Source organism: Sebastes umbrosus, chromosome 2 (assembly GCF_015220745.1).
Source record: "Sebastes umbrosus isolate fSebUmb1 chromosome 2, fSebUmb1.pri, whole genome shotgun sequence".
Taxonomy (NCBI): domain Eukaryota; kingdom Metazoa; phylum Chordata; class Actinopteri; order Perciformes; family Sebastidae; genus Sebastes; species Sebastes umbrosus.
Window position 1 is genome coordinate 12,131,145 of NC_051270.1, and position 27,980 is coordinate 12,159,124.

The window sequence follows — 27,980 nt, forward strand, 5'->3', positions numbered from 1 at the left end:
CAGGTCACTCCTACTCCTTGGGGAGAAGGTGAGGGTTTTTCCAAAAGCATCCCTGAGACCTCCATACCCCTTCTGTCCACACAAAAAGCCCAGGAGGGGCTGGCCTGTGGGCGGGGAGTATGATAATAGCTAGAGGAAGTGAGCGCAGTGTAGTGGAATGTAGTTGCCATTAGTGGGAGTTGAGCTGAGGCTGGCTAACAGCTAACCCGCTATGTTGAGTTGCTGAGCTGGAGACGCAGAGGATAGTGATGAAAACATGCCTCACTTCACAGTAGTACCGGTGAAGGATCAAGCTCAGGCTAGATACGACAGCCTAGAGGGGATTAACTGGGTAGATTACAGGGACACTGGACAGGATCATCAAGACACTGTCAGCTCTGATGGTAAGTCTCAACTAACTAACTAACTAACTTTACTCAGTTCTTTATCTCTCTGCTGTGACACCACATGACTCATTTGTAAGTTTTGAACTTGATAAATGTGTCCTAAAAGTGATGCGTCATGAGTTTAACCCAGCATGGGAAAGCCTTGCTTTGTCCTGAGAGCCTCTCTGAACAGCTGGTTGTTACCATGGCAATTCTCTAGGGCCAGAAAGCAGTTTTCCTACAGCAGGCAGGTCTGTTTTTGACAGCTCACTTTAGGTAAAGTTGTAGAAACACTGCTTTTTTATCATTTTGGAGTATTTTATTCCTGCCTTTTTAAAAGAAATTCAGGGACAAATGAGTAACAAAGGGGGAAAACAATGAAAGGGGTGAGAACCGTGGGGGGAAAGACACAACGGGGGTGGGACTGTGTGAGGGGGGCCCCGGTACCGCCGCAACAAGAAAAGGCCTCAAGTGCTTCCCTGCACAAAAGATGGAGCTCTCTTCTTTGTGCCAGGGGAGGATTTCCTTTCACTGAGATTGGCTGCTCAACAACACAGGAGCAGATTTCTCCCTCCTCGCCTCTCTGTCGCAGCTTGTCTCTCACTGTCACTCACTTGTTTCTCCACTGTATCAGCATGGAAAGAGGGGGGGAGAGTGAGGGGGGACAGTCCCAGACAGAAGAGAAAGGGAGGACAAGAGGGAAGACAAGTAGAGGAGCGAGGAGTTTGTAGCCGCCGGGTAGGATTATGTGAGAGCAGTGCTGATTTGTGTGGGCTGAGAGAGTGAACCAACCGGGGGAGCAGTGTTTTTTTAATAAAAGACACACATGGGCGCGGCCTTTACAGTGAAGCACCCACGCTTTACCAAACGTCCAGCCGGGCCGGGCTGGGCACAAACCCACGCACACACTGACTGGCCACCAACTTTTATTACTTTACCATCACGCTGACTGTGCTCCCTACAATAACAATCGGAAAGGACCAGAGTTCAAGGCTGAAGACTCATCTAACTAGTTGCTGCTGTGTTAATGAGCCTCCAGTGAGTGAACAGCCAGTGTGTGTGTGTATAGGGATGGGATACATTTCTAGATGCTTCAGTGAGCCACGGGGGCTCAAGTAGACTGCTATTTGAAGCGTAACAAGAAGGAATCGCAGCACATGTTGATCTAGCTGTCTGCTTGTATATTTCTGGAATGCATGGAAGTTACGCTTTAGAGCCAAATGGCATTCACAGACAGCATAAATGCAAGTTAATACACTTATAAGATACTGTGCAAAACAGTGATTTAAGTGTTAAAAAGTAGTGGCTCGAATGTTGAACTCTGTACTAGGTTTTGAGGATAGAGGGAAAAGCAGATGTCCTGATATAACCCTCAGAGTTTTGTGGGTGAGTTTCGCGCCAGCTCGTGGCTGCCGCCCTTGTCTTCCTGCTGTCATAATTCTCTCTAAACCACCCAGGGAGAGTTTCCTGAAGCCTGAGAACAACAACCAAACTTAGTGGGTAGCTGCAAGGATGACTATATGGTGGACAGGGTGAAAAGGAGGAGAAGAAGAAGGAAGTGAGACTTGGATGAATGATGAGATGGAGCAAAGGGCATGCAGGATGTTACCATAAAGTTTCAAACTCATGTGGGAACTAAACAGTAACAGCTACTCTCAATATAGTTGACTGCATTTTGTGTTTTTATTTAAGCATCATACCAGACTTACTTAAAAATAAATTCAAAATGAAATAGGTTTTGTTTAAGAGCAAGACTGAGCAGAAAGAAGTTTGGAACATGTATGACATACTTCGTAATTTTAGGCCTGTACATATTCAATATTTCTACAACTCGATTTTTACATGCAGCATTGCGACATATTCCAGCAGTAAAAAGTTGGGTGGGAAACTATTAGCTGTGGTAAAAACCATCCAAAAGTGTGTGCGTATACTGGATGATTTCATCATGGGAGTGGTGGGCTTGCTTGGGTACGGTACATGTTGTATGTCTCAGCTATACGGCGTGACGTCTGCAGCGTGGAGGAAATGACACAGTGCACAGTCTGTTTCAGCCTGCATGTGAACTCGGCTCTGTTCAGCCCGGGACAGGACCAACACTGTGGTCATTGTAGCTGTGCTGAGCAAGAGCAACTACCCTGAAATAGCCTTCACATTTCAGGGGGGAAAGTTTGTTAATGAGACTTCTTAGTTTTTCACTGCTGCATGATTGTTTGTTTAGAACACAAGTTGTCTTCAGTGAAAGATAGCATCCTATCATGCTACCAAAAGCTGGTTAAAATCTTGTTTGCTTCTTTTTCCAGTTTGTAAAAGTCAGAACTCAGAAGGTAAAAAAAGATTGACACTTGAATCTAGGCAGCGCTGATCAAATATTAATCAATATTCTGTTACTGTAATGTCTATTTCTCACCTCAAATGTTTTCAGAAACATCTTGTAGTGTACTGTTTAGCTGTAAAATGAGAAAGTTTGTGACCCGGCAGTCACAAACCGCCCACCAGCCGGAGCAAACTTTCAAATTTTACAGCTAAACAGTACATTACAAGATGTTTCTTAAAACATTTTATACGAGAAATGGGCATTACAGTAACAAAATATTAATTCATATTTGATCAGCGCTGCCAAGTTTGACCGTTCGATCAGAGTTCACGAGTGATTGAGAGCTGCCTCCGTTGGATGAGCGGCCAATAGGAACGCTCTCTCTCTGAAATGACCTGTGATTGGCCAAAGTCTCCCGTCACAGGCTAGATATTTTAAAGCCTGAAAACAGAGCTGAGGAGGAGGTGCAGAAGTCTAGTTTTCTCTCAGAGCACTTTAATTACAATATGGTGAAAGGTTATTATGAAATTTGTGCCCAATGATGCCATAAACTTTCTGCCAACCTTCACTCTGGCAAGTAGAGATTCCAGGTATATCAGACTATGTGACATATGGCAACAAATAATATCTCATGAACTAAATAAAGCTAATGTGCAGAGAGATATTATAAGCTGTGATAAATAGCTCATCAATGAATTTAAATGAATATACCTAGGCCCTTCTGTGTGGAGTATGCATGTTCTCCCTGTGTTAGTGTGGGTTTTCTCTGGGTTCTCCGGCTTCCTCCCACAGTCCAAAGACACCGTAGGTGTGAATGTGGGCATGAATGGTTTTGTGTCTCTCTGTGTCAGTCCTGTGATAGTCTGGTGTCAGCCTTGTGATAGTCTGGCGATCCCAAATGGGATAAGCGGTTATGATGGATGGATGGATGGATGGATGGATGGATGGATACTTACAGTTAACTTTTCTTTTTCCTATACATATAACAGACATTATCTATTGTAAACATTTTGATTAGTGCAAGCTCTGTTTTTTCTTTTATTATTATTATTAATATTGGAAAGAACATTTGTGCAGGTGTTTCTGGGTAAATAATACTAAAATGTAGTGCAACTTTTGCTTGTATTGGCCTCAAACTGAACAGGTGCTGAGAAACTCATGTAATGAGGGAATGATTTGGAGAATGCTGTCTGCGCGTTCCCTCTCTCATTCAGGAGAACAGGATGGCCATTCCTGTCATGCTGTCTGGCGTGCCGCTCAGATAACCATGGAGAGATAAACACACTGTGGTGGAGCAGAAATGTGGAGCTGATGGCAGAGTTAGAACAAATTCAGACAGACACACACACACACTTGTGCACAACCCTTAACAACTCTTTGTAATCATAATAGATGATAAAGAGGACCGTAGCCTACTTTAATTAAATTATTTGTCACACATCATTTCCTATGATGCAAGTGTCTTGCCATCCAATCATCTGCCATCTGCTCATTCACATCAAAGTGACAACAGGGCAAGCAGAGCAGCTCAGATGCAGATTTTTCCGATGTGTACCTCCAGTTATTCCTGAGGGTCTCCTAGCAATCAAATGCATTCAGTGTGTTCTGGGTCAACCCAAGGCTTATTGAATGGAGGCTGGGACACGGTCTCGAGCTACAGAAAAACCTGGTCTGCACTCACCGAAATTGAAACAATAGCAATGCATGACCACAGATCCAGTTATACTGTGCATGTGTCATACCCCAATTATACTGTATGACGCGATATGGCGCTGTGATTTTTCCTCTTTCAACCTTCCTTGGGTCTTACTTCACTGCCTCACGTTTGACACTAAACAGAGATCAGTGCAAAATAAATGCAGTACTACCCATGAAAACAGAAATAGTTCATTGTCCATGCATAAATGATTTTCACTGTGGTTTTCTCGGGTGTATGGTGGATGTGAAACATGTGCAACTTGTTGGAAATTATCACTGCTGTGGCACTGAGAAATGTTTGGACAAAACTGCTGACAAGATGATGAGCAGGGAGCATGACAACATTGCCCTTGTGATTGCAGGCAAATTCTAACTATTCAAATTTAGTAAGATTGTGTGCATTTCCAAATTCTTCAGGCAGACACAGTTTGCTGATCCGGGAATCATAATAAAAAGAAACTTCAAGCAAAGCAGCAATGGGTGCTACTTTATTGCATTTCCGAAAGCTTATACCTAAAATATATAATATTCTGTCCTTCTCAAGTTTTATTTTTAGACATAAAAGTAGGAGTACAATGAGATATGACATTTGCAACAGTCCTTTTTGGACATTTTAATACAGTAACAATGTTTTCATAAGCTACAATGGAACCAGTGGATCCCAACACCTGGGCTAATTGAAAGTGCCTTAACAGAACTCGTACTCGTACTTCCTTAGAATAAAGGAAGTGGTCACTGGTAGCTGCAGTTGCTTCAATTAACTAACAAACACATGACCAAAATGCTGCCCTGTTAATGAACTGTATGATGTAATGGATTTTGTTTGTACCTATTGTTGCTGCCGTGATTCAATGTTGTCTTGTTATGTGTTGGATGCTGATTTGACCCTGTCTTGGCTAGGTCTCACTTGTAAAAGAGGTTTTAATCTCAATGTGACTTCCTAGTTAAATAAAGGTTATGATGACATGTGATTTCTGAACAAGGATATCACCTGCATATGCTTTCCTGTTGCTGAAGGGGATCTTCTTGTTCACTCTACCTTCATTTGTTTACAAGGAAACTGCTGTCAGTCAGGTTGCAATACAATGGTGTAAACATAGGGGGAGTAAAATCAGTACTGGGCAGCTGTGGCTCAGAGGTAGATCGGGTTGTCCACTATCGGTAGGTTGGCGGTTTGATCCCCGGCTCCTCCAGTCCGCATGTCGAAGTGTCCTTGGGCAAGATCCTGACCCCCAAATTGCCTCTGAAGGCTGTGCCATTGGTTTGTAAATTAGTATTTAGATTAGGTCCTGATGGGCAGGTTGGCATCTTGCTATATAAATGCAAGTCCATTTACCATTTACTACTGGTCAAGTACTGAAGTTAGGATAAACAATTATTAATTAATTGTTGTTAACCTCCACGGTAGCGTGCTGTTTATGATATTATCAGTAGATCATGTGTAGATAAACAAGGCTGTGACTGTACCATAGACTGTACAGCCTATAATCTGTACATGTAACATTCACCCAAAGCAAATATTTATGAGTATGGGTAGTGTGTGCAGCAAATGTACAGCTTAAACATCATTAAGTGCATGGAACCATTTTGCGAAGACGTCGCAGATAGATGTGTTGGTACAGACCACACTTTGGGTTTGTTTAATCATTAGTTCTACACCCACTGACGTACCCGTTTAGTTAATCTGTGTCTTTTTGAAAGTCGGTTGTACGACGCACCTCTACCCGCCCACCTTTACCCCCCGAGGTAATCAGGCTGAGCTGCCGTCCTTTCCTCATCATTAGCACACATCAAAGCTAATATGTTTTGCTGTACGGCTCAGCAGGTTAGCATTCCAGTGCTCTTTTCAGATGCTGCGCCGCATGAAACACAGCCATTACAGCTAACATTGGCCTATTACTACAGCAGACAGTACGTTGTTTCTTGCCACGGGCTAAGGAGGAGAAACAAGTGCAATGCAAAAAAACTAAAGTTGCAATTTTTGAAAAGGAAAATAATTTAAATTTGCAATACGCATTTTGAAAATATGCCTACCCACCATGCTTATTTTTCATGACCAACATGACAGTATATACTTAACTAAACTGTGTTGGCCTGGACCTATACAATTTAAAGGGGGATTAGGGTAACTATATCCATATCTATCAATACATGTAAATAACTACATTTGTGAGTGACTTGGGTCTGACATTTTCAAGATTTACATTTGGACTACAAAAGTGTAGTGATGTTTCTTTTGAGAGTGAGCAAAGCTGCTTATTGGATTTTGGATCACTGGAATGACTTCGGATCACCACAGTCTAGAAAACGAGACAAACATTTTCATGAACATACAGTATCTGCATTCATTAAAACATATTTTTCCTGACCTGCCCTCCGCTTGCACCAAAGTGGGAGGACGGGTGCACTCGGCATACCCCAGTTATATGTTATTATTTGCATTATGACAAATACCATGCCTAACATTGTTGTATCCTGCCTCCACAAGGGTGCACCATACTGTAACTAAAATGATGTTTGCAGGGTTAGCTCTGTACTGTAAATGCAAACACATAATGACCCAACTGGGCCTTGCTTTGCTTTGCTTTGCTTTTGTCTTTTTTGTCTGATTTTGGACTTCCTGTTAATGAGTAATGGAAATGAGGTTTCAGATCAAGTTGATAGAGCTGGACTACTTTCCACATAGCAACACTCCAAATAATGCATGTCAAAGTTTTAGTTCTGGCTTCTCATTCACTATTTTGCCTTCCGCAGCTGGTTGGAAAAAGCAAAGCTGGTAGAGTGTAGACAGTAATAGGTCAGGGTGGCTCTGAGTGTTTGGAGGATCATTTTACAGGCCCAGAAACATAAACAATGAGCTGTAGGCGGGGTACAATAGAGAATAAGTTTACCTTACTTTAAATTTGTATTATGTTTGCCCAACCCAGTAGCCACATTTGAAGGAATGCAGTGTATAAAAGTAGATTGAGCAAAGGATATGCACATATAGTCTCTTTCACTGTCTCTTTTACACACACTTACACAAACACATACACACTGTACACACATAATCAGTAGAACATTCTTGCCAACTAACTGCACAAAGTAGAGTTAGCTAAGCTCTACTACTTCTCTGCCTCTCAGTGTTAAGTCTTAAATGTTTATTAAAGAGGAAGTTTAGCAAAGAGGCTTTTTCAAACCCTAAGAAGCTAATGGACAGGGATATTGTTTTCCATGACTAATCGGCTTTGAGAAGTGCAGACACGTTCCTGGGAAGTTTCTTTCCGCCTTAACCATTAGTAGTTTTGAAAAGTCCATTTGAAAGATCACAGTTAAAACTATTGAATCCTACAAATATCCCACCCAAGTCCACTGTGCAGACTAGATAAAGTAAACTACTGCCCTGTTTGGTGAAAAGTAAGGATGCACAGATACTGATACCGGATATTGGATATTGGGCTGATACTGAATCAAATAGCTGGATGGAGTTTGGTGACAATGGGGCCGATCTATTCAATTCTATGTTTATATGCGCAACACATTCTCATCCCAACTCCTCAAATACCGCCGCTTTGTCACACCCCTTGGTGTCACTTTATTTTTAGCATCAAAACCACTATAGTTACCCTTGGCGTCACTTTAGGATTAGTCAACAAAACCGCTATAGTTAGGTTTAGGAAAGAACTACATGTTCAAATTACTACGTTTGTACAGTAAAAATGACACAGAACGCTGTGAACACGGGACACGAACGAACAGCTGATTTTAACGTGAAAGTGAAACATAACACACGGGAACGCATGAGACACAAACAGCGGTCTCCTGGATGAAAGCCTTGGGTTTGTTGGACCCACCCACCTACCCGCCTGCCCGCTGTGTGTCTTTTCGCTCTTTAAACTACTTCACCACATTTTCTCAGAGCGTTTACTGTTGCCACGGATGGGTTTACATTGTAGCTAATGGAACGTCTGGTACATCGAATACCAACGCTGAAGGGTGCCTTGTGCGGACGGCCGTGACATTTTGTTTTACAAAGTTAGGAACGCAATGTTTAAGTCAGGCCTGATGTTGCTTTACACATAAAATAATGATCGCAGTCACTTCCACACAGTGAGGCATACAGCTTATTAATTAAACACTGGTATCGGATCGGTACTTGGCTGATACCCAAAACCCAGGTATCGCTATCGGTTTCGAGACTGAAAATGTCGGAGCGGTGCATCCCTCGTGACGAGCCTTGAAAATGTTTTGCAAGAACTGCTTTCTGGAAGTTGTTTGTTGGACCTATAACAAATCATATTGATTTTGTCTTTGTAGATTTGCCCCGAGATGTTGTTTTTGTTTAAAAGTCATGCACTTTGCACTTTGAAAAGACTTGACAATGTAGCATCTTCTCTGGGAATTGATCTACTGTAGTTGTAAACACAAAGCAAATTATACACAAGACGCTCTCTGATCTTCTGGCAGTGGTAATGGTGAGCTGTTCTGGTGTGGACACCAGTGAGGTGACGTGTCGGTACATGTTGCTGTAAAGCCTCTGTGCTGTTCTGGGCACACAGCAAGACTCTTGTGTGCCTTCATAACAAGCCGGTTAATCTTTAATCTTTTTAATTAGACATTTGATGTGAAGGTATTAACAAGAGACCCCCACTGTCTCCTCATTGTTAAAGTGACTCTTGTTTTGCTGGTCCCACAAGTGGAATGAGCTGGAACTATTTTAGGCTTCAACATTAGGATGGTGTTTGGAGCAGCACCCATTCCTGCCAGGAAACATTTGAACATATCTCACTCTATGGGTAATTGTAGAGCAGCATCCATCTGCATTGTTCCAGATGTCTCTTTGAGCTAATCAGTATCTCATATGCAGTTGTCTCCTCTCAATGCTGCTTCAAACACAGATGTTGTGTTTTTTTCCCACACTACTGACAGCAAGATGACACTAGAGGACAGTGTTGGCCTTGTTTTTACTCATCTATTCCCTGGCATCACCCCGATCCAGCTGTGTAGTTGTTGGGGAATGTGGCCTTCATGCTTAGAATGATATCCACATGTTGTTTTCTGGTCTTTGCATCCTTTGGGCATTTTGAAACAAACCTTGCTTTAACCTCTTCCACTCCACCCCTCTTTACCATAGACCCATTTTTGTCTTTTTTAGGGAGGGGGATAGCAGGTCAACAGTAGATGTCACATAGAAGTGGTGTACATCATCTGAAAGCTGGGAACCTGAAGATTAATTTTAGCTCAGCACTGTGTCAACTTGGTCATAAATCAGAAATAAAAACAAATATGAAAATGATAGAAGTATGATGGCCATCCTTATGCTCTCTTATGTGTCATAAGTTGATACCATTTGTTACACAGATTTGGTGCTCAATTTAACCATTTTTTACCATTAGAGAATTGATAAAAATTAGCAATAATTCTTCCAAAATACTACATGAAGAAAACAAGAACTTGAGAAACACCATAGAAAAAGCCATGCTTTGAATTGGTATCAAAAACTTTTGACATTTGGAGATTTCTGCAAGAATTGCATTTTTCAGTGATTGGATGGCGAGAACATCTGTTCTGGAAACTGCTCAGAAACCCCCTTATTGTCAGTCTAAAAGCCATACATCCTCTGAATTCCCTAAGTCCCTAGTTTGTGTCTGTAAAGTTTCACGAGGCTGTGATTGTAAAGGTCACAACAGGTCATTTTATACAGTGAGCTCAAGTGTCAAAAATGGTCTCACTATGTGACATGGCTACTATGGGAACTGACATCATCAGACATGAGTATAATTGGGCTTATTGGATTCACAAGAGTCTCAGCTTTACAGTGATACCCAATTTATGCAATTCCAAGACTGTTTAGGGACCTCAGTATGCAGAAACCATTTTAGAATAGTTGAAAATAACACATTTATACTGCGTCCAAAACTGCACAGTATTGTGTGGGCATGTCTGTAAAGGGGAGACTCGTGGGTACCCATAGTTCCCATTTTCATTAATATATCTTTAGGTCAGAGGTCAAGGGACCCCCTTTGAAAATGGCCATGCCAGTTTTTCCTCGCCAAAATTTAGCCTAACTTTAGAGCGTGATTTAGTCTTATTCCTGACAAGCTAGCATGACATGGATGGTACCGATGAATTCCTTAAGTTTTCTAGATTTGTTTGTGATACAGTACCTTCACCCTCATTTTATAGATATGAAACATCAGGTCATGTCTCTCAACATCACATACAAGTAATTGTTTTGCTTATCGCTACATCCTTGGAATATTGGTTTTGAGAAAAATGTGTGACTGCATCCAGATTTATCCAGACTGAACATCAGTACACACGATGTAGGAATACAGATACTGTAATACTGCACTTCTTTTGAGATACCTTCAACCCGACCCAAGGCTCTTATATCCCTATGAGCATGCATGTGCCATGCATGAGTGTGTGTGCCTGTGCTTGTTAGTTCCCACTGTATCCTCCCCTCCCTACCTCTCACCCCCCTCACCGTGCACCATGTGCTAGATCAGGCCCCTGCATGAGTATTCACCCTGGGTGACTGAGTGTCCTGGATAGTAATCGACTATTCCCCCAAGCTAGAGCACAGAGTACTCTGTTGCAGTCTGCACACAGCTCATAACTATGTTTACCCAGAGCGATAGCAGTGGGACACAGAACACAGGTGAGTGAAGACCAGCACTGAAGCTCAAGCAACTCACTTACAACAAAGCTGGTCTATTCTCAACACTATTTTTTCTATTTCATGCCCACTTGGTAAGTTGGCAGACCTTTTGTTGCAGGATTCATTTGGGCTTTGCTGTTTAAGTTTACATGCTCTAATAACCCAAGGTTAGGTCATTTCCAGGTAATGAGGTGTGCGCATGCATGCGAGTGTGAATGTGTGTGTGCTGCTTTGCGTGCAATCATTGCCCCAGGCTCTGTGCTCATCTCTGCTTGATTCTTTTCTTCAAAAGTTAATGAGAGTAAAATCTAATTATGTGCCTGTTTATCACCTGGACTTTGTTGCTTTTGGCCTTTCGCTGCAGCTTCACCGCATGGGTTGTGTTTCTGAAGTTAACCGTTACATGGAGATAATTAAGATGTTTAAATCATAATTAATAGTGACAGTTAAAAGCTGACTGAATGTTGAAAAGGATTGCCATGGAGGAACTTTGTTGTATTAATTACTGCACAGGCAATGGTGCTTGGCTGTTATTTTTCATCTCAATAATAATGTGTTTCGACACAACTGATCTCATTTCTGTTAATGCAAATTAGTGATATTGATTAAAACCACGACTGTGTTATATATATTTCCATCAATGATTGTTAATCTTTATTGACACATTGCATATGTAACTTATATAACTTAATGCCACCTGTGACATTTTACTAGGTACAACATGTGAAAGATCCAAAGTGATTGTGGGTGTGACTCTTTTAGCCTAGTGATCGTAGGTTATTTAAATTCATTTAATTTGTCTTTTATGTAAACTAAAAATGACAGTATTTGCTGTAAATTACACATTTTTAATTCTGAAAAATACCGGTATTGATTGGATTTTTTATCTTTAAGAAATTTAAATGATCATTGCCTTCATTTCATTTTTTAGTCTTGTTACATTAGAGAAGCCTCTGAATCAGCACTGACACCGCTGGGCACTTTGTACTGTCTATGGAGGTCTGGTTGTTACAGTAAATAAGCATAAGACAATGTGATGCAGATATTATTGCAGGTGTTACAAACTTTAATATAAATCATGTCTCTGTCATATCAGTGAAGTATATTGACTTGATTCCCTTACCAAAAAGAAGTTTATTCAAGTGTGCTAGTAGTATATTTCTTTTAAACTTAAATTAATTGAGTATGCTTTCAGTTTACTTTTTATGTACTTATCAGAAATATACTTAACAAAATAATACTTAAGTATACTTATCTTATACTGACAAGTATACAGAAAAGTCTAAGTATACTTGTCTTATACTACAAGCCAAGTATACTGGCATATACTTGGCTTGTAGTTGTGCTTACATTTTGATAGAGTAGCCCGTTGGAGTGTGTGAGAGTTTATAAATGTATAAACAAAACATCAAGTCAAATAGAAAAAGGAGCATGTCTCTTCGTGTAATGCATAACTCGTTGGCTAAGTACTATAAGTTTAAGAAAACTTACAAGTATACTTACAGTAAAACACTATTAAACTAGTTTACTGAGAGTATACTTTAAAGTGTACATTAATAAACTAAAAAGTGAGCTTTAAGTATATAGCGTAAACTAGCAGTATACCTATAAGTTCACTTGTAGTATAGTTCACTTCATAGCATAGTGGCAGTAAAAAATACAAAATTACTCAAGTTACACTTGTACTTTAAGTGTAAGGATAGTTACTTAAGAGTATACTTTTATAAACTAAAAAGTGGTAGTCCCAAGAAGTATTGAAGTAGTACACTTTTGATTGATATTAGTATACTTACTACATAAAGTTTACTTGGGAAATATACTTGAACTTTACTAACGTCATAAAATAAACTTAAAGTATAGTACTTTTTTGTAAGGGTTGGCAGAAAACTATATATACAGTATGTTTGGTCCTATATATAGCTGACATTGTTGGTTAGCCAAAAAGTAACTTTGTTTTTTATTGTTAACCTGAAGTCATGTTTCCTCTCTCTAACAGGACATGGGAATCATAAAGAAGACAGTCCATTTCTCAAAAGTGCTGATGCTGCAAACAAGAATAATGACTTCTACGACAGGAACCTGGCTTTGTTCGAGGTCTGTTATTTTTACTCTCCAGTATCTCTGTCGGATGATAGACGTAGCACCAAACTCATTAATTTAACTTTCTTCCTCCAGGAAGAGCTGGACATCCGGCCGAAGGTCTCGTCTCTGCTCAGCCGCTTGGTCAGCTACACCAACATCACCCAGGGAGCCAAGGAGCATGAGGAGGAGGAGAGCGCTGAGGCCTCACGTAGGAAGACCCCCAAGGTCAGGAACACTATGCCTCACTGTTTTTTATATCACATGTACACTGAGTCTTTGGAGGTTTAGAAACATTATCCTCCACCTCTGGCTCTCTCTCCCTGCCTCGCTATCCAAGTTCTAGTTTTGTATTAAGAACTGTTGATTGATTGCTTATGCCTTTGCATGCTCTGCTGTCACACTGTGTCTGTGTAAGACCTGGCTACATGCAAAGAGCTGATAACATGATGGAATGACCTTTAAAAAAAGTACATCAATCAATACGAATGATCAATACACTTGTTTCCTGAAATGTCATGGTCAATAGTCTCCCCCCCCCTCTCTCTCTCTCCCTCCCTCCCTCCCTCTTTCTCTCCATCAGTCTCCCAACATGGGCACTCTGATGGGAGTCTACCTGCCGTGTCTGCAGAACATCTTTGGTGTCATTCTTTTCCTCCGACTGACGTGGATCGTTGGGATGGCTGGCATCATGCAGTCCCTCCTGATTGTCCTCATGTGCTGCTCATGTGTATGTATGAGCACACACACACACACACACACTGCACCGTACACACACACACACACACACACACACACCATTACACTGGGTTGATTACACCAACAATGTAGGCCAGCTTTTACAGTATTTCTAAACCAATCAATAGAATCCACGTGGTTGCACAAGCAGCAGCAATTATTTGATATCACTCTGACTTGTAGATAGTAAATGGACTTGCATTTATATAGTGCCTTTCTAGTCTTCCGACCACTCAAAGCACTGTAGACTACATGTCGGCATTCACTCATTCACACACACACACACACACACACACACACACACACACATTAATACACTGATGGCAGAGGCTGCCATGCAAACTCCTGCTAATCAGGATCTAATCTAAATACTCATTCACACACACTGATGGCACAGCCTTCGGGAGCAATTTGGGATTAAGTAGTTTGCCCAAGGACACTTCAACATGTTGACTGGAGGACCCGTGGATCAAACTGCTGACCTTCCGATTGGTGGACGACCCGCTCTACCTCTGAGTCTCAGTCTGCTCCCATTACCTTTCTTACATAACAAATACTGTGGTCTACTTACCCTCCAGGCTACATGATGAAGAATATGCTCTCTTAGATATAAGCTGGTTTCCAGTAACACCCACAAGTTGCCATGACGTCTATATGTACGTGTGTCCTTTTCAATATTAGTCATATTTTCTCCTTTCCTTTACAGACAATGCTCACTGCTATATCAATGAGTGCCATTGCTACTAATGGTGTTGTTCCAGGTAATACTTTGAACCTTGTCACTATTCTGAAAAAGTCCCTCAGCATACTGTTCATTTATGCCACACATGTCCTTCATTAGTGTTATAAATAATTCTGTAGCCTCTTTGGCAACACTTAATAATAATCATCATTAATAAATGGTAAATTGATAGTTAATTCAACTTAGGTTAATAGTTATTTTACTATTAACAAACAATGAGATGATAATTTATAATGTTTATGTATTATTATTAATGCTATAATTTATGTTATTTTAACAGTTTATTGTTGCACACATTATAACATGTCATATTCTATATTAAGTATTTGTTAATGATTACTAAATGATTTGTAAACCTTTAAGAAATTGTTTGTAAAACATCTATAAACATTACATAGATAGATGGACCAGATGTTTGTAACACTTTAATGGTTAATAACTGAATTGTAAACTGTCTGGATGGCTATTATAATGTTGCAACTGATGATTATAATACCTTGTAAAAGGGCTAATAAATACTTTTTAAAGCATTCATAAACATTATTTAAATAGATAAGCAATACTTTGTCAATGGTTAATAATTGGTTTCTGGTCCATTTATCTCTATAGATGTTTTACAAATAATTTCTTAAAGGTTTACAAATCATTCGGTAATCATTAAAAAATAATTCATATTGTATATAAAATATTAGAATGTGTGCAACAATAAACTGATAATAGTTTACTAACGTAATCAGAATGTAATTGTTATTGTATCTTATCAGCTTTGATACAATATAGAATTTATAAACTTATTATTTAATATTCCACAAACTAATGATAAAATAACCTAAATTATAGCATAACTAATAAATAGTAAACATGATTAATTATCATTTCATTGTTAATTAACAGTAAACTGACAATTAACTAAAGTTTAATTAACTATCAATTTACCATTTATTAATGATGGTTATTATTAAGTGTTACCACCTTTTTTTTTTTTTACAAGATTTTGTGAACTAGCTCAGAACTGATTTGGCATTATTGGGACATAAACTGCTTTTAAAATACTTACTCGCTGCATCTCAACATCTCTGGATTGCTCTAAATAAATACTGTATACTGTAGAAGTTACATGTTCCATTACATATTTTTCCACTTGGGGGCAGCAGAAATTTACAGTTGCATCCACTGCATGTAGTTCAGACTGTGGGCTCTTCAGTGGCTTTCTGTGTGTAACACTTTGTTTTACTGTTGTAGCTGGAGGGGCGTACTTCATGATCTCCCGCTCCCTTGGCCCTGAGTTTGGAGGAGCTGTGGGTCTGTGCTTCTACCTGGGCACCACCTTTGCTTCTGCCATGTACATACTAGGGGCCATCGAAATCTTCTTGGTTAGTTGGCTAAAATATAATTTTGTGGTTATATTCCAGCTCACATTTCTATGCTAAGATGTGGTCCCTAAACACTGTTCTGTATGAGAATACATCAGCCATTACATGTAGTGTATATTGCAGTAACTGTGATTTATTTTCCCCCTCAGAAATATTTGGTCCCCCAGGCGGCCATATTTCACGCCACAGACACCCTTGGCAGTGACAGTGCCATGCTGAACAATATGCGGGTGTACGGCTCGATCTGCCTCAGCCTGATGGCTGTGGTGGTTTTTGTAGGAGTCAAATATGTCAACAAGCTGGCTTCTCTTTTCCTGGCCTGCGTCATCATCTCAATTGTCTCCATATATGCTGGGGCACTCAAATCCATGACTCATCCACCGGAGTTCCCGTAAGTCTGCAGAGAGGGTTTGCTAGAATAAACATGTCTTAACAAAAAGTAGTGTGGATTATGAGGACCGTAATATTGATTTAGTGTTTTTTATTGGTGAGAGAGAGTGCTAATTTTGTGGGGAAGTATATTATTATTTTGTTTTGTATACTTTTTTCTGTATTTGTATGCTTCTGGCTCCCATCTGCCACCAATTACTTGCAGTATGATTTTTCAGTCAAATGATTTGACTATAATTTTGGCTCTGATGATAAAGTAGAGATACAGTATAGGATGATGGTGTTGGTAGCGGAGGAAATAATGATGACTAACATGGTAATCATCTTATTTGTGTGCATGTTATTTCTGTAGGATCTGCATGGTGGGAAACAGGACGTTGGTGAGAGACCGGTTCGATGTGTGTGCTAAGACTGTGACGAAGGGCAACATCACAGTGCCCAGTCAGCTGTGGGAAAGATTCTGTCTGCCGGGGAACATGAGCAGCGCTCAGTGTGATGACTACTTCATCCAGAACAATGTAACAGAGATACAGGGCATCCCCGGACTGGGCAGTGGGATCATTAAAGGTACATTAATCATCATTGCAGAGGGATTAAAGTATACAGCATGAGATTCTGTTAGATAATAAAGGTAACAACTCGTTTTTCATAGTCAATTTTTAGATTTTGGGCTATTTTGCTTCCACAACATTTCAGACTAGTGGAAAGAAAACATCCAAAATACACATTTAGATGTTTATTTTACTACTTTGTCCATTTGCGTCCGTAGAGTTTTCCTAAATACACCAAAAATTAGCATTAGATAATGCCTCATTTGAATATTTGAAAATTTCATTTCACAAACATTTCAGAAAACTTGCAATACAAAAAAAATAATTGTCTTAATCTAAGTAATCAACTGGGGAGGTTTAATGGTGATACCTATTGTTTAAAATGTTTTACACTATTCACCTGTAGTGTCTTGCAAAATGAAGGGAGTTTTACAATACGCATCTTTAAAGGCTGTTTTCTTTTTTTCTTATACTTAGCTTCAGTAGCACCTACTGTACATACATCAAACTTTTTCATTCATATCTATAATCTGAAGGTTTACACTGAGGAGTTTGTTTATATATCATTCACAGCCTGATATATATCACATTTTATTCCTAAAAACATGGTAAAAACTGATTTGTTTTTATGGCTGTTGACCATATTTTCTGACTTGTAGAGTGATAAAAGACAGATATCCAAAATCCCCACTGTAAAAACCTTTGACTCTAACAAAAGGAAATAAGATTTTTTTAACCTAGCTTTATCCAATGTTCAGATTTTTGTTCTGGAAATGTATGCAAATTAGCACATATTTGATATTGCATAATTTGCACATTTAAACATACATTTTTAGAAAACTTGTAATACAAAAAATAATTGTCTAAACGTAAGTAATCAACTGGGGAAGTTTCATAGCGACATATATTAGTTATTATTATTATTATTATTATTTATTTTTTTACCCTATTCACTTGGGGTCTCTCTCTTTAAGGGGTAGAATACAGTGTTAGTATACCCATTCAATGTCAATTTGCATTTTGCACATTATGCCATCATTTCAAAGAACTTTTAGAATCAATAATCATTTTGTGGCAAACAGATGTTTGTTTTTTTCATGACAAAATCATACCCGCTATATTTTAGTTTATGTCCTGCTTCATTAATAACACACAAGCCTGATAGAAAGTCCCTTTCTCTATGTAAAGTAAGTTTGTTGCCAATAATGTTTTAAATGTCTGTTCTCCGTTGTTAGAGAACATGTGGGCCGACTACCAGCACAAAGGGGAGATCTTAGAGAAAGCGGGGCTGCAGTCAGTGGATGCCCACGGTGCCAATGACAACTTTGGCATGTATGTGTCAGCAGACATTGCTACATCATTCACACTTCTGGTGGGGATCTTCTTCCCATCTGCCACAGGTATAACAGTTATGTCTTTAATAAACCATAAATAAAGTGCTGTTATGGCACAAATGTCAGTGTAAACTGCATGAAACTGCAAAATGATCCTTTCCAAAGTTGTTTACCTTAAATCTTACATCATTTAGTTTATTCAGACTCAGTGGTTGACCTGTTTAAGCTTAAATCTATAATGCAGACATGGTTTTTGATGCCATATCAAGCCATTAAATGCAAATTGTAACTTTAGCTACTTGCTATTTTGTATTATATACTGTATATTCTTACAGAAGTAACTTGCACACAGTGAAATGGGAAATCCAGCCAGTAGGGGGCAGAGTTAAACAGCTTTTACATCATGTCACCATCATCATCCTGTTTTGTCTCATAGGTATCATGGCAGGGTCCAACAGATCTGGTGATCTCCGTGATGCTCAAAAGTCCATCCCCATTGGAACTATCTTAGCCATCACTACTACTTCACTTGTTTGTATCCTTATTTTGGTGACTAGACACAATAATCTTGCTCCTTCGAACAGGATATGAAAGCACATTTGATATAATGTATCTTTGTGTCACATTGAGCTCCTTGACCTCTTGTATTCAGATTTCACCTCTGTGGTCCTGTTTGGGTCTTGTATCGAAGGAGTGGTCCTTAGGGACAAGTAAGTTAACACTTTATCAGAAAAAATTTTGTAAAGTAAAACTAAACAATAGAAAAAAAAGATAACTTCATCATAAAAGTCATATTCTTGGTCATATTCAGTCAGCATATACTTGCAGGTTTGGGGACGCCGTTCGGAAAAACTTGGTGGTGGGAACGCTCTCCTGGCCGTCTCCGTGGGTCATTGTCATCGGCTCCTTCTTCTCTACGGTTGGGGCCGGCCTGCAGTCCCTCACCGGGGCTCCCCGACTTCTACAGGCTATCGCCAAGGACAACATCATCCCTTTCCTCAGGGTGGGACCAACAATACACACTGTTGATGATACATTTGTGTACCAACCACTTCCCATTCTCTGAAAAAATGTTGTCTGTCTTCCGGCTCCCACGGACTTGACTCATGCACAGTCAGAGACAACAGTCACTCCATAGTCTGTTTCTTATTACAGATATTTCCAAAACATATAATTTGAATATTCAGGATGAACCTCTAAATAACATTCAGTATGCTGAGTTGGAAATGTTTGCTAATATTTGCCGTGCAAATGTATTTGAATATGATGCAGTACCAAACAAGAAGTGATTTGCATTGCTAATGTGTGAAGGTTTTGTATTTTGTATTTCAGGTGTTTGGTCACGGGAAGAACAACGGAGAGCCTACATGGGCCCTACTACTGACTGGTCTCATAGCTGAGCTGGGCATCCTTATTGCCTCACTGGATATGGTGGCTCCTATCCTTTCTATGTAAGCTCACATACAGTACATGCCAAAAATAAGACATGTGCCAAGAATATACTGCACACACCCCATACATTCATTTCTCTCAGACATGTTGTGTACATGAATTTCTTCATTTCCCTATTTGGTTAAGGCCAACTACACCACTGAGGATATATGATCTACTTTGGTTGAACATTCTCCTTGTTTTTATTCAACAGGTTCTTCTTGATGTGCTATCTCTTTGTGAACTTAGCCTGTGCAGTTCAGACTCTTTTACGCACACCCAACTGGAGGCCAAGGTTTAAATATTACCACTGGTGAGTACAGGTGTATCTCCACCATACTTCTCCACTTCACACACTTCACTTAATTTAGCTTGTCTTGGCTGTCATACTGGTAAATACTGGTGCTGCTATTGGGGTGCAAAAACATCACTTCAGGCTTTGTGTCCCACCTTCAGGGCTCTGTCCTTCCTTGGCATGAGTATGTGTCTGGCTCTGATGTTCATCTCCTCCTGGTACTACGCTATCGTGGCCATGGTCATTGCTGGGATGATCTACAAGTACATTGAGTACCAGGGGTACGTCTGGTGTTTTGCTGTCCTTTTACAGTGCCTTCTTGTATGATATGGGGTTTGTGTTTCCATGTTTCTGTCTGATGGATCTGTAACAGATGCTGGTGGACAGCCGGCCACTTGAATTGTCTGTCGTCCCTCATGTTTGTGTCTTGTCTCTTCCACTTTCAAATAACAACAGAGCAGAGAAGGAGTGGGGAGACGGTATCAGAGGACTGTCCCTCAGCGCTGCACGCTATGCCCTGTTAAGACTAGAGGTCGGACCCCCGCACACCAAGAACTGGAGGTACAGCTACAAACGCAGCAGATGCTCTTAATGTCTCCACAAAAACTCCTCTGGGTTTGCATCTCCGAGGAGCCACATTGCATGTTGGGATATAAAAAGTTGCTTTCCCATCTGTGTTCATAATATGAGAAGAAAGCATAAGCTATAAATGAAACAGCATGCCACACTGTCACACTCTGACCTCTAACAAATATTCACATTGTTATGATTGTACTGCGGCTCATTATGCAGTTAGCGTAATTCAAAAAACTGGTTCTCTACCAACTATAAAAAATGGCTATCCAGAATGATGATAACACCACATAAAATAAGCAACATATGAGAGAGTTACTACCAGCTGTTATCCATACTGACACACAATGTGGCCATCTGTCAAGTATGACAGGAAGTTGTGGCCTGAAGAAGGATTTCTGAAGAAGGGTTTCAATTCTTTTTTTTTTATTAGTTGCATGCTTGTTAGACATTTTCAGTAAGTCAGCGTGTCATCTTTCGCTGTAATACATAACCTATCTGATGCTGCACTTCCTCTTTTGCCGCTAACTCTAAATGCAATGACAGTGAAACAATGGCTAGTCCGATTGTGGAACGGAGAATGGAATGGAGGCAATACATCAATAAAATGCAAACAAGGCAGCCAATAACACACTGACTGACTGACTGACTGACTTACTGACGATTGATGATTAAGAGGTTTAAAAATGTCTAGACATCTAGGTTAAAACTGGGATGTATTTGTCAGACAAGAGAGAGATATTTTAGATGTTTAGATCACACGTCAAGATGTTGCTCTAGTCAACAGCATTTCTATGACTTCATTTCAACATTAAACAAACAGTGAAATACTGTCATTTAACAGTTAATGTACCCTAGATCAGTGTTTCTCAAACTTTTTTGTGTCAAGGACCCCTAAATTGATACACATTAGGTCACAGACCCCCATTTGATAAGATCTCTCTTCAGGGACCTCCCTCTGAAAGGATTAGGGTTGTTAGATATGATTAAAATCAACTGCAGATGAGAAGTTAAACGTGGAGGAAGTGAAACCCACGATCAGAATAATCCGTTTTATGACTCTTACTCACATTGGGCTCACTTCTATAGTGAATCAAATAGTGAACATAAACTATTCCCCATTTTTCTGGGCGCTCCCTGGAATTCCTGCAATGAGCCCTGGTTGAGAAGCACTCCCCTAGATGACTAAACTTTTTTCACAGGGCGGCAGTAGCTCCGTCCGTTGGGATTTGGTTTTGGAACCAGAAGGTCATCGGTTCAAGTACCCACACGGAAGAAATGCCGAGTGTGGACTGGTAGCTGGAGAGTTCCCAGTTTGCCTCTTGGGCACTGCCGAGGTGCCGTTGAGCAAGGCACTGGCCACCTAAAACTGCTCCCCGGGCGCTACATGCTCCTAATATACTAGGATGGGTTAAATGCAGTAGCTAAATTTCATTGTGTGTACAATGTGTGACAATGAAATTGGATTTACATTTCAACTGAATGTATCTATTTATGTGTGTAGATGTAGTGTTTTTAGTGTGACCTGCAAACATAGAGAATATCTGCTTGGAAAATCCAATTGGATCAAAATCCAAATGATAATTTCTACCACCCTTCCCCCAAAATTACCCTTCAGCTAATCTAATCAGCTCATGTCTGCGATTTCTGTAAAATTGCATCCTATGAAAATAATAAAAAAAATGTCTGAATACTTTGGTGACAGTGTATCACCAAGGGGTGCAAAGACACACTGGGCCTTTGACTCATATTTGACTCTGTGCACTACAGACCTCAGCTGTTGGTTCTGTTGAAGCTGGATGAGGACCTCCATGTAAAATATCCCCGACTGCTCACCTTCGCCTCGCAGCTGAAGGCAGGAAAGGGCCTGACCATCGTGGGCTCTGTCGTCCAGGGCAACTTCCTGGACAGCTATGGGGAAATGCAGGCAGCTGAGCAGGTAAACACTAGAAAGGGCTGTACTGTATGCTGGACATGCTCTACACAATTCTCTATTGTACTCTTGTTGCTGACTGTGTTGCAACTAATTGTTACAAACGACCACCTTTTGTAATCTGAAAGGCACAGTGAAGCGAACACATGCTTCATTGTGAATTTTCTATTTCTTTGTGACTTTTCTTCCTCAGCAACTGTTTTTGAAGCATTTGTCACTTTAATCAAGGGGCATGGCTGCAAACTGCTTGTTGTTGTCACTACAATATGGTGCCAATGAGCCATTTCAGATAAAATAAGGGACTGGTGCAGGAACATTATTCATAATGTGATGTGTTTGGTAAAAAAATTAAACAAGTGAAGCAAAGTTTGTTTATGTGACAACAACTGGAGAAATTAATCACTCATCCTGGATTCACTTAAGCCAATATTCATGCATTATGTATCAAGAGTTATCATTAGAGCTTGTGCTACATACAGGGAGGTAGTGAAGGTAAAACCTTATTAATTTAATTTACAATGTTGAACAGTTGTTTTGGAATATAAATCCTTCTTATGTAAATTTAAGGAATGCATTATAATCCATTCAGGCATATGAACTTTTAGATATTTTTCTTTTTTTCGTGCTTAAACTTTTATATTGCTTTTTCAGCATTTGAAAATATAATACAAAATTATAAAAAAATATGTATTCTTATAAAAGATAAAATAAAAAGTAGAAAAAAATAAATAAATATGAAAATAAGAAATGAAAAAGGACATGCACATTCCTCTTGACAGTGTTTAACACAGACTGTCATACTACATGATTTTCTTTTAAAGCATTATGGTTTACAACTGTTTAAATATGGTTTATCTGCTTACTCCTTATTGTGATCATGGATTACAATTCTGGTTTCCCACAATTTTTTTTTCTGCCAGGCCATTAAGAATATGATGGAGATCGAGCGAGTCAAGGGTTTCTGCCAGATCGTGGTGGCATCTAAGGTGCGGGAGGGCATCGTCCACCTGATCCAGTCCTGTGGTCTGGGGGGAATGAAGCACAACACTGTGGTGATGGGCTGGCCGTACGGCTGGAGACAGAGCGAGGACCCTCGTGCCTGGAAGACTTTTATCAGTAAGAGTCTCACTGAAATACTGTTCATACAATATGACACTTAAAAGACCCAATCAGCATTTGCAGTATAGTGCCCCTATTAAATGACCAAATCACTTTGATTGCATTATGTTTACAGGCTGCAGTTGTCACACTTAAATGCTCATTATTATGAAGTTAAAGCAAACACACTTGAAGAAGCTCATATGAATATACTATTTGGATGTTGAAATACATTTTGTGCTAGTTTCCATCTGGCTCGTACAGAATGTAAGCTGTTACTAAATTAATTTATACAGTACAGTTAATATCCATGCCTCCGTGTTTTCATCTTGACTCAGACACAGTCCGCTGCACCACAGCTGCCCACCTGGCCCTGATGGTGCCCAAAAATGTGTCCTTCTACCCGAGCAACCATGAGCGCTTCACAGATGGCAACATAGACGTTTGGTGGATCGTCCATGACGGGGGGATGCTAATGCTGCTGCCTTTCCTGCTCAAACTGCATAAAGTGAGACGACATATCTTTGAGTTTTATTCAATTACATTACTTTACTTACATGCTCTACTTGAATAGTCTGTTACTTTTAGTTTGATGTTATTTGGGGCTTTCCCCTTTTGAAGAATGTTTTTTACAACTTTTATTTTGTATTATATATTCTGTAAGTATTATAGTCACATTTGTTCAATATGACACATGCTATTACTTTTGTGGAAATGCCAAATGGTTATATTTTGCATTTTAGGTTTGGAAGAAATGCAGGATGCGCATCTTCACTGTAGCCCAGATGGATGACAACAGCATCCAGATGAAGAAAGATCTGGCCACATTCCTGTACCAGCTGAGAATAGAGGCTGAGGTGGAGGTGGTGGAGATGGTGAGGATCTCTCTTACACAAACACTAATCTGACCACTAATTACTACAAGATGCCACAAACATGTGACTCCGCTCCAGCTCTGCTCTAACTAGCTTTGTTTGAGGGTGTGCCAAAGTTGCCGCTAGGCAGGTATTACGCAGGTGTTACTTGGTGACATCACCACGTTATCGAAGAAAAGGCAGGAATTCAAGCAAGGCGTTTCAGGCAGTTCAGGAGCAGTGTTTCTGTGGGGGAGAATAACTCCCTTGGCGTGGACTTTGGGCTTTGTAAGGGAAGGGAAAAAGCACAAAAGTATAACAGGTCCTCTTAAATTACTTTCACAGTCACTCTGCCCAAGTTCAACAGATGTTGAACATGTTTAAATTGGATTAACCACTGAAACAATGTTTTTTTTTTCAAATGGCACTTCAGCATGACAGTGACATCTCAGCATACACCTATGAGCGAACGTTAATGATGGAGCAGAGGTCCCAGATGTTGAGGCAAATGAGGCTGTCAAGTGCAGAAAGACAAAGAGAGGTAAGCTTTTTTTATGTGTTGTGTTTATTCCTGAAATATTTAAAAACTCATACAACATATTATGCATGATAAATCACTGAAGGATTGCTGTTTTCATGTTTTGATATTTCAAATCTTAACTTCTGTTTGTCCGGTGCAATTTGGGAATTCAAGCTGCTCAATTTTTACGCTTTTAATGTTCATGATATTCCAAATGGCCCTTACAGGCCCAGCTGGTTAAGGACAGACACTCTTTGGTGCGTATGGGAAGTCTATACTCAGACGAGGAGGAGGAGGTGGTGGAGGCTCCTCCAGAGAAGGTTCAGATGACGTGGACGAAAGAGAAGTGTGAGGCTGAGAGAAGGAACAGGAGCAACGCGCCCGAGAATTTCAGAGAACTCATGAGCCTCAAACCGTGAGTCACATTCAGTCAACCTCAGCATCCTCTCTACCGCGTCTCATTAAACCTGTAAAACCTGTAGCATGTAATGCTTTCACCTTATTTTTCCCTTTCCTTTTTGCATGTTTCTCTGTTAGACACAGTGAGAGCTTGCTTTAAAATAGGAAAAATCCATTTAACTTTGTCTCTCCCCCTTGCTGCATCCCAGGGATCAGTCCAATGTGCGGCGAATGCATACGGCTGTGAAGCTGAACGAGGTAATAGTCAACAGGTCCCACGATGCTCGATTAGTGCTGCTCAACATGCCAGGGCCACCTCGAAACACAGACGGAGACGAGAACTGTATCCTTTGCCAATATGATCAAATAAAGGGGGTCTTGCATAATAGCATAGAAGATTTTGAGCTGCAGTACACAAACAAAGAGTGTAGGCTTTGGCTGGTTTTCCTTCTTTAACATGTACCTCAGATATGGAGTTTCTGGAGGTGTTGACTGAAGGCTTGGAAAGAGTGCTGCTGGTCCGAGGCGGTGGTCGGGAGGTCATCACCATCTACTCATGATCAGTTATTAGCTGTTACACAGGAGCATCTGCCTCATCAGAATACATTCCACCTCTTGGCGGTAGGCAGCACCTGCTTCGCTGCGAGACAGTTCTGGGTAGACGCATGAATTTGACGCTTTTATTGTGAAGTATGGATTTATTCTACTCTTGTAGAATATCGGGACACACTAGTGTACATATCCATCTGTATGTTCACCACTCTGGCATTCTTTACAAGTGAAAGCTGTTATTTTTCTCCCTCAGAAATCAATAATTGTGTGTCAAGCACAAACTTAACTTATTTATGGGTCACAGATACCTCTTCATATGTGATAATACATTTATATTTGACATACTATGGCAGACTATTCTGAGTAGTACACACGCTGGCAGAACAGTTTTGATGCCAGATTTTTTATTCTGAAACTTTGATTATTTTTCAAGCACATCTCTATTTATTTATTTATTTTTTCCGACATTTCCCCACTGAGGTAAAGCAAATGTTACTGTGGGTATCGAACACAGTGCTGGACGTTGGTTTGTGCTGTAAAGGTGGCATGCCAGAGATCATGAAGCAAGTTTTTAAAAAGAGTTATAATTTATGATTTTTTTTTGGACAGATATTTGTGTTGTTGATATGAGAGAACGATGTATATGAATGACGTTTGAACTGTTACATTTGTACTTTTTCTGCAGACCCGAAAAGCGTATCTGCACACAAAAAAGATGGCTTAATTTAAAGTTATAATCCTTAAGATTTCAATGAAATCAAACCCCACTTTTGATACTATTTATGGTCTGCATTTGTTTCTGCAATGGCCGTTCAATATATTCACACTGAATGGCTATTGTAAAATACCTTTCTATTTGGTAGTTTTCATCGTTAGTGGCGGAGTCCGCCATTCACGCACTGGATTAAAATTGGTTTACTACACATAGGCCTACCTACAACGTGAGTTTGTGCTGTAAACAAATACAGCAGTTGGTATTGTGTTGTATTTCTGAAGAAGTAGCTGCTCAAGGAGTGTTCACTGTAGTATTTGACTGCACTTGCTGTTACCACGGTAACCATTGGTATTGCCAAAACAGCCGTGGCTGAAATTTTAAGGATTACAACGTTAAGTAATTCTGATCTCAGCTACATGAGACATTCAGACACTATTTTGTGTCTTTCCTGGTCTTTTTCTAAGAAGCTAAGTATAATCAGTATTTCAGGCCAGCATACAGTGTAGAGAACAACTGTTTATTTTTATATAGACAATCTGATCTGTACAAGCCAAGAGTGTTTTATATTTAAGGGATCAACGTAACAAGCTGTGCAGTTATTAGAAACTAATCACGCAATGCTAAGAATGCTGATTCCCCTCACTTTAATAAAAACATAGGTTGGAGTGGATCATCCCACTTAAACCATTGGCAGCAATCCAAGTATATGTTTTTGCTAATTAAAAGTTTGGCACAATACACTCTTTAAATGGAAACATTATGTTGGCAGTAACTAAGTAAAGCTATGAGTAGCCTCTTGGTTTTTGAAGAGCGATGAGGCTATTAAGTTATGTGAAAATCATGCACCTGGTGTAGAAAAACATCAAAATGAGCTCACCAAAGCACATTACTATCAACTTTGTTGGCAATACATGAATCTGAATCTTAACAAGGGATGTTATCACACTGTTGCTTTAAGCAACTCCTGTTCCAAGTTAAAGATTTAGTTTCAGTTATGTCTCTGTGTTTAGCTCACATTAAAGTACACACTGTGTTTTGTTAACTTTCATAATATCTTATTATGCTATAAGATCAAATAAAAAGAACATCTGTTTATAAACTGCTTCCCTTGTACTGTTTTGTTGAAGCGCTTCATAAAATACTTTAAAGTAATTTTATAGCTAGGGCTGCAACTAACGATTATTTTCATTGTCGATTAATCTGTTGATTATTTTCTAGATTAATCGATTATTTGTTTGGTAAAATTTTTTTTAAAAATTGTGAAAAATGTCGATCAGTGTTTCCCAAAGCCCAAGATGACGTCCTCAGATATCTTGTTTTGTCCACAACTCAAATATATTCAGTTTACTGTCATACAGCAGTAAATAAACCAGAAAATATTCA

General features: G+C 39.8%; 1 protein-coding gene across 2 annotated transcripts; it reads left to right on the top strand.

Annotated features, from left to right (window-relative positions):
- slc12a4 (solute carrier family 12 member 4) lies at positions 1-27,700 on the top strand. 2 transcript variants are annotated; one of them, XM_037751243.1, is made up of 24 exons: positions 1-383; positions 13,017-13,114; positions 13,196-13,327; positions 13,683-13,829; positions 14,544-14,598; positions 15,822-15,952; positions 16,102-16,343; positions 16,695-16,909; positions 18,129-18,293; positions 18,664-18,762; positions 18,880-18,937; positions 19,056-19,230; positions 19,560-19,678; positions 19,873-19,971; positions 20,115-20,234; positions 20,410-20,514; positions 22,297-22,465; positions 23,380-23,575; positions 23,896-24,065; positions 24,301-24,432; positions 24,845-24,952; positions 25,159-25,346; positions 25,540-25,673; positions 25,799-27,700. In XM_037751243.1, the coding sequence occupies exons 1-24, from the start codon at positions 257-259 to the stop codon at positions 25,888-25,890; spliced, it is 3,276 nt and encodes a 1,091-aa protein (XP_037607171.1). In that variant the 5' UTR covers positions 1-256; the 3' UTR covers positions 25,891-27,700. The 2 variants fall into 2 exon arrangements, with proteins under 2 accessions (XP_037607171.1, XP_037607181.1); XM_037751253.1 differs by lacking the exon at positions 1-383 and adding an exon at positions 10,966-11,020.
- Positions 27,701-27,980: the final 280 nt, after the last annotated feature.

What these genes read in the sequence shown, in the direction of transcription:
- slc12a4 (XM_037751243.1), top strand. Translation starts at nt 257, where the DNA reads ATGCCTCACTTCACAGTAGTACCGGTGAAGGATCAAGCTCAGGCTAGA. An exon ending in TCCTCATGTGCTGCTCATGT is followed by an intron (nt 13,830 to 14,543) that starts GTATGTATGAGC and finishes TTTCCTTTACAG; the next exon opens with ACAATGCTCACTGCTATATC. An exon ending in GAACTCATGAGCCTCAAACC is followed by an intron (nt 25,347 to 25,539) that starts GTGAGTCACATT and finishes GCTGCATCCCAG; the next exon opens with GGATCAGTCCAATGTGCGGC.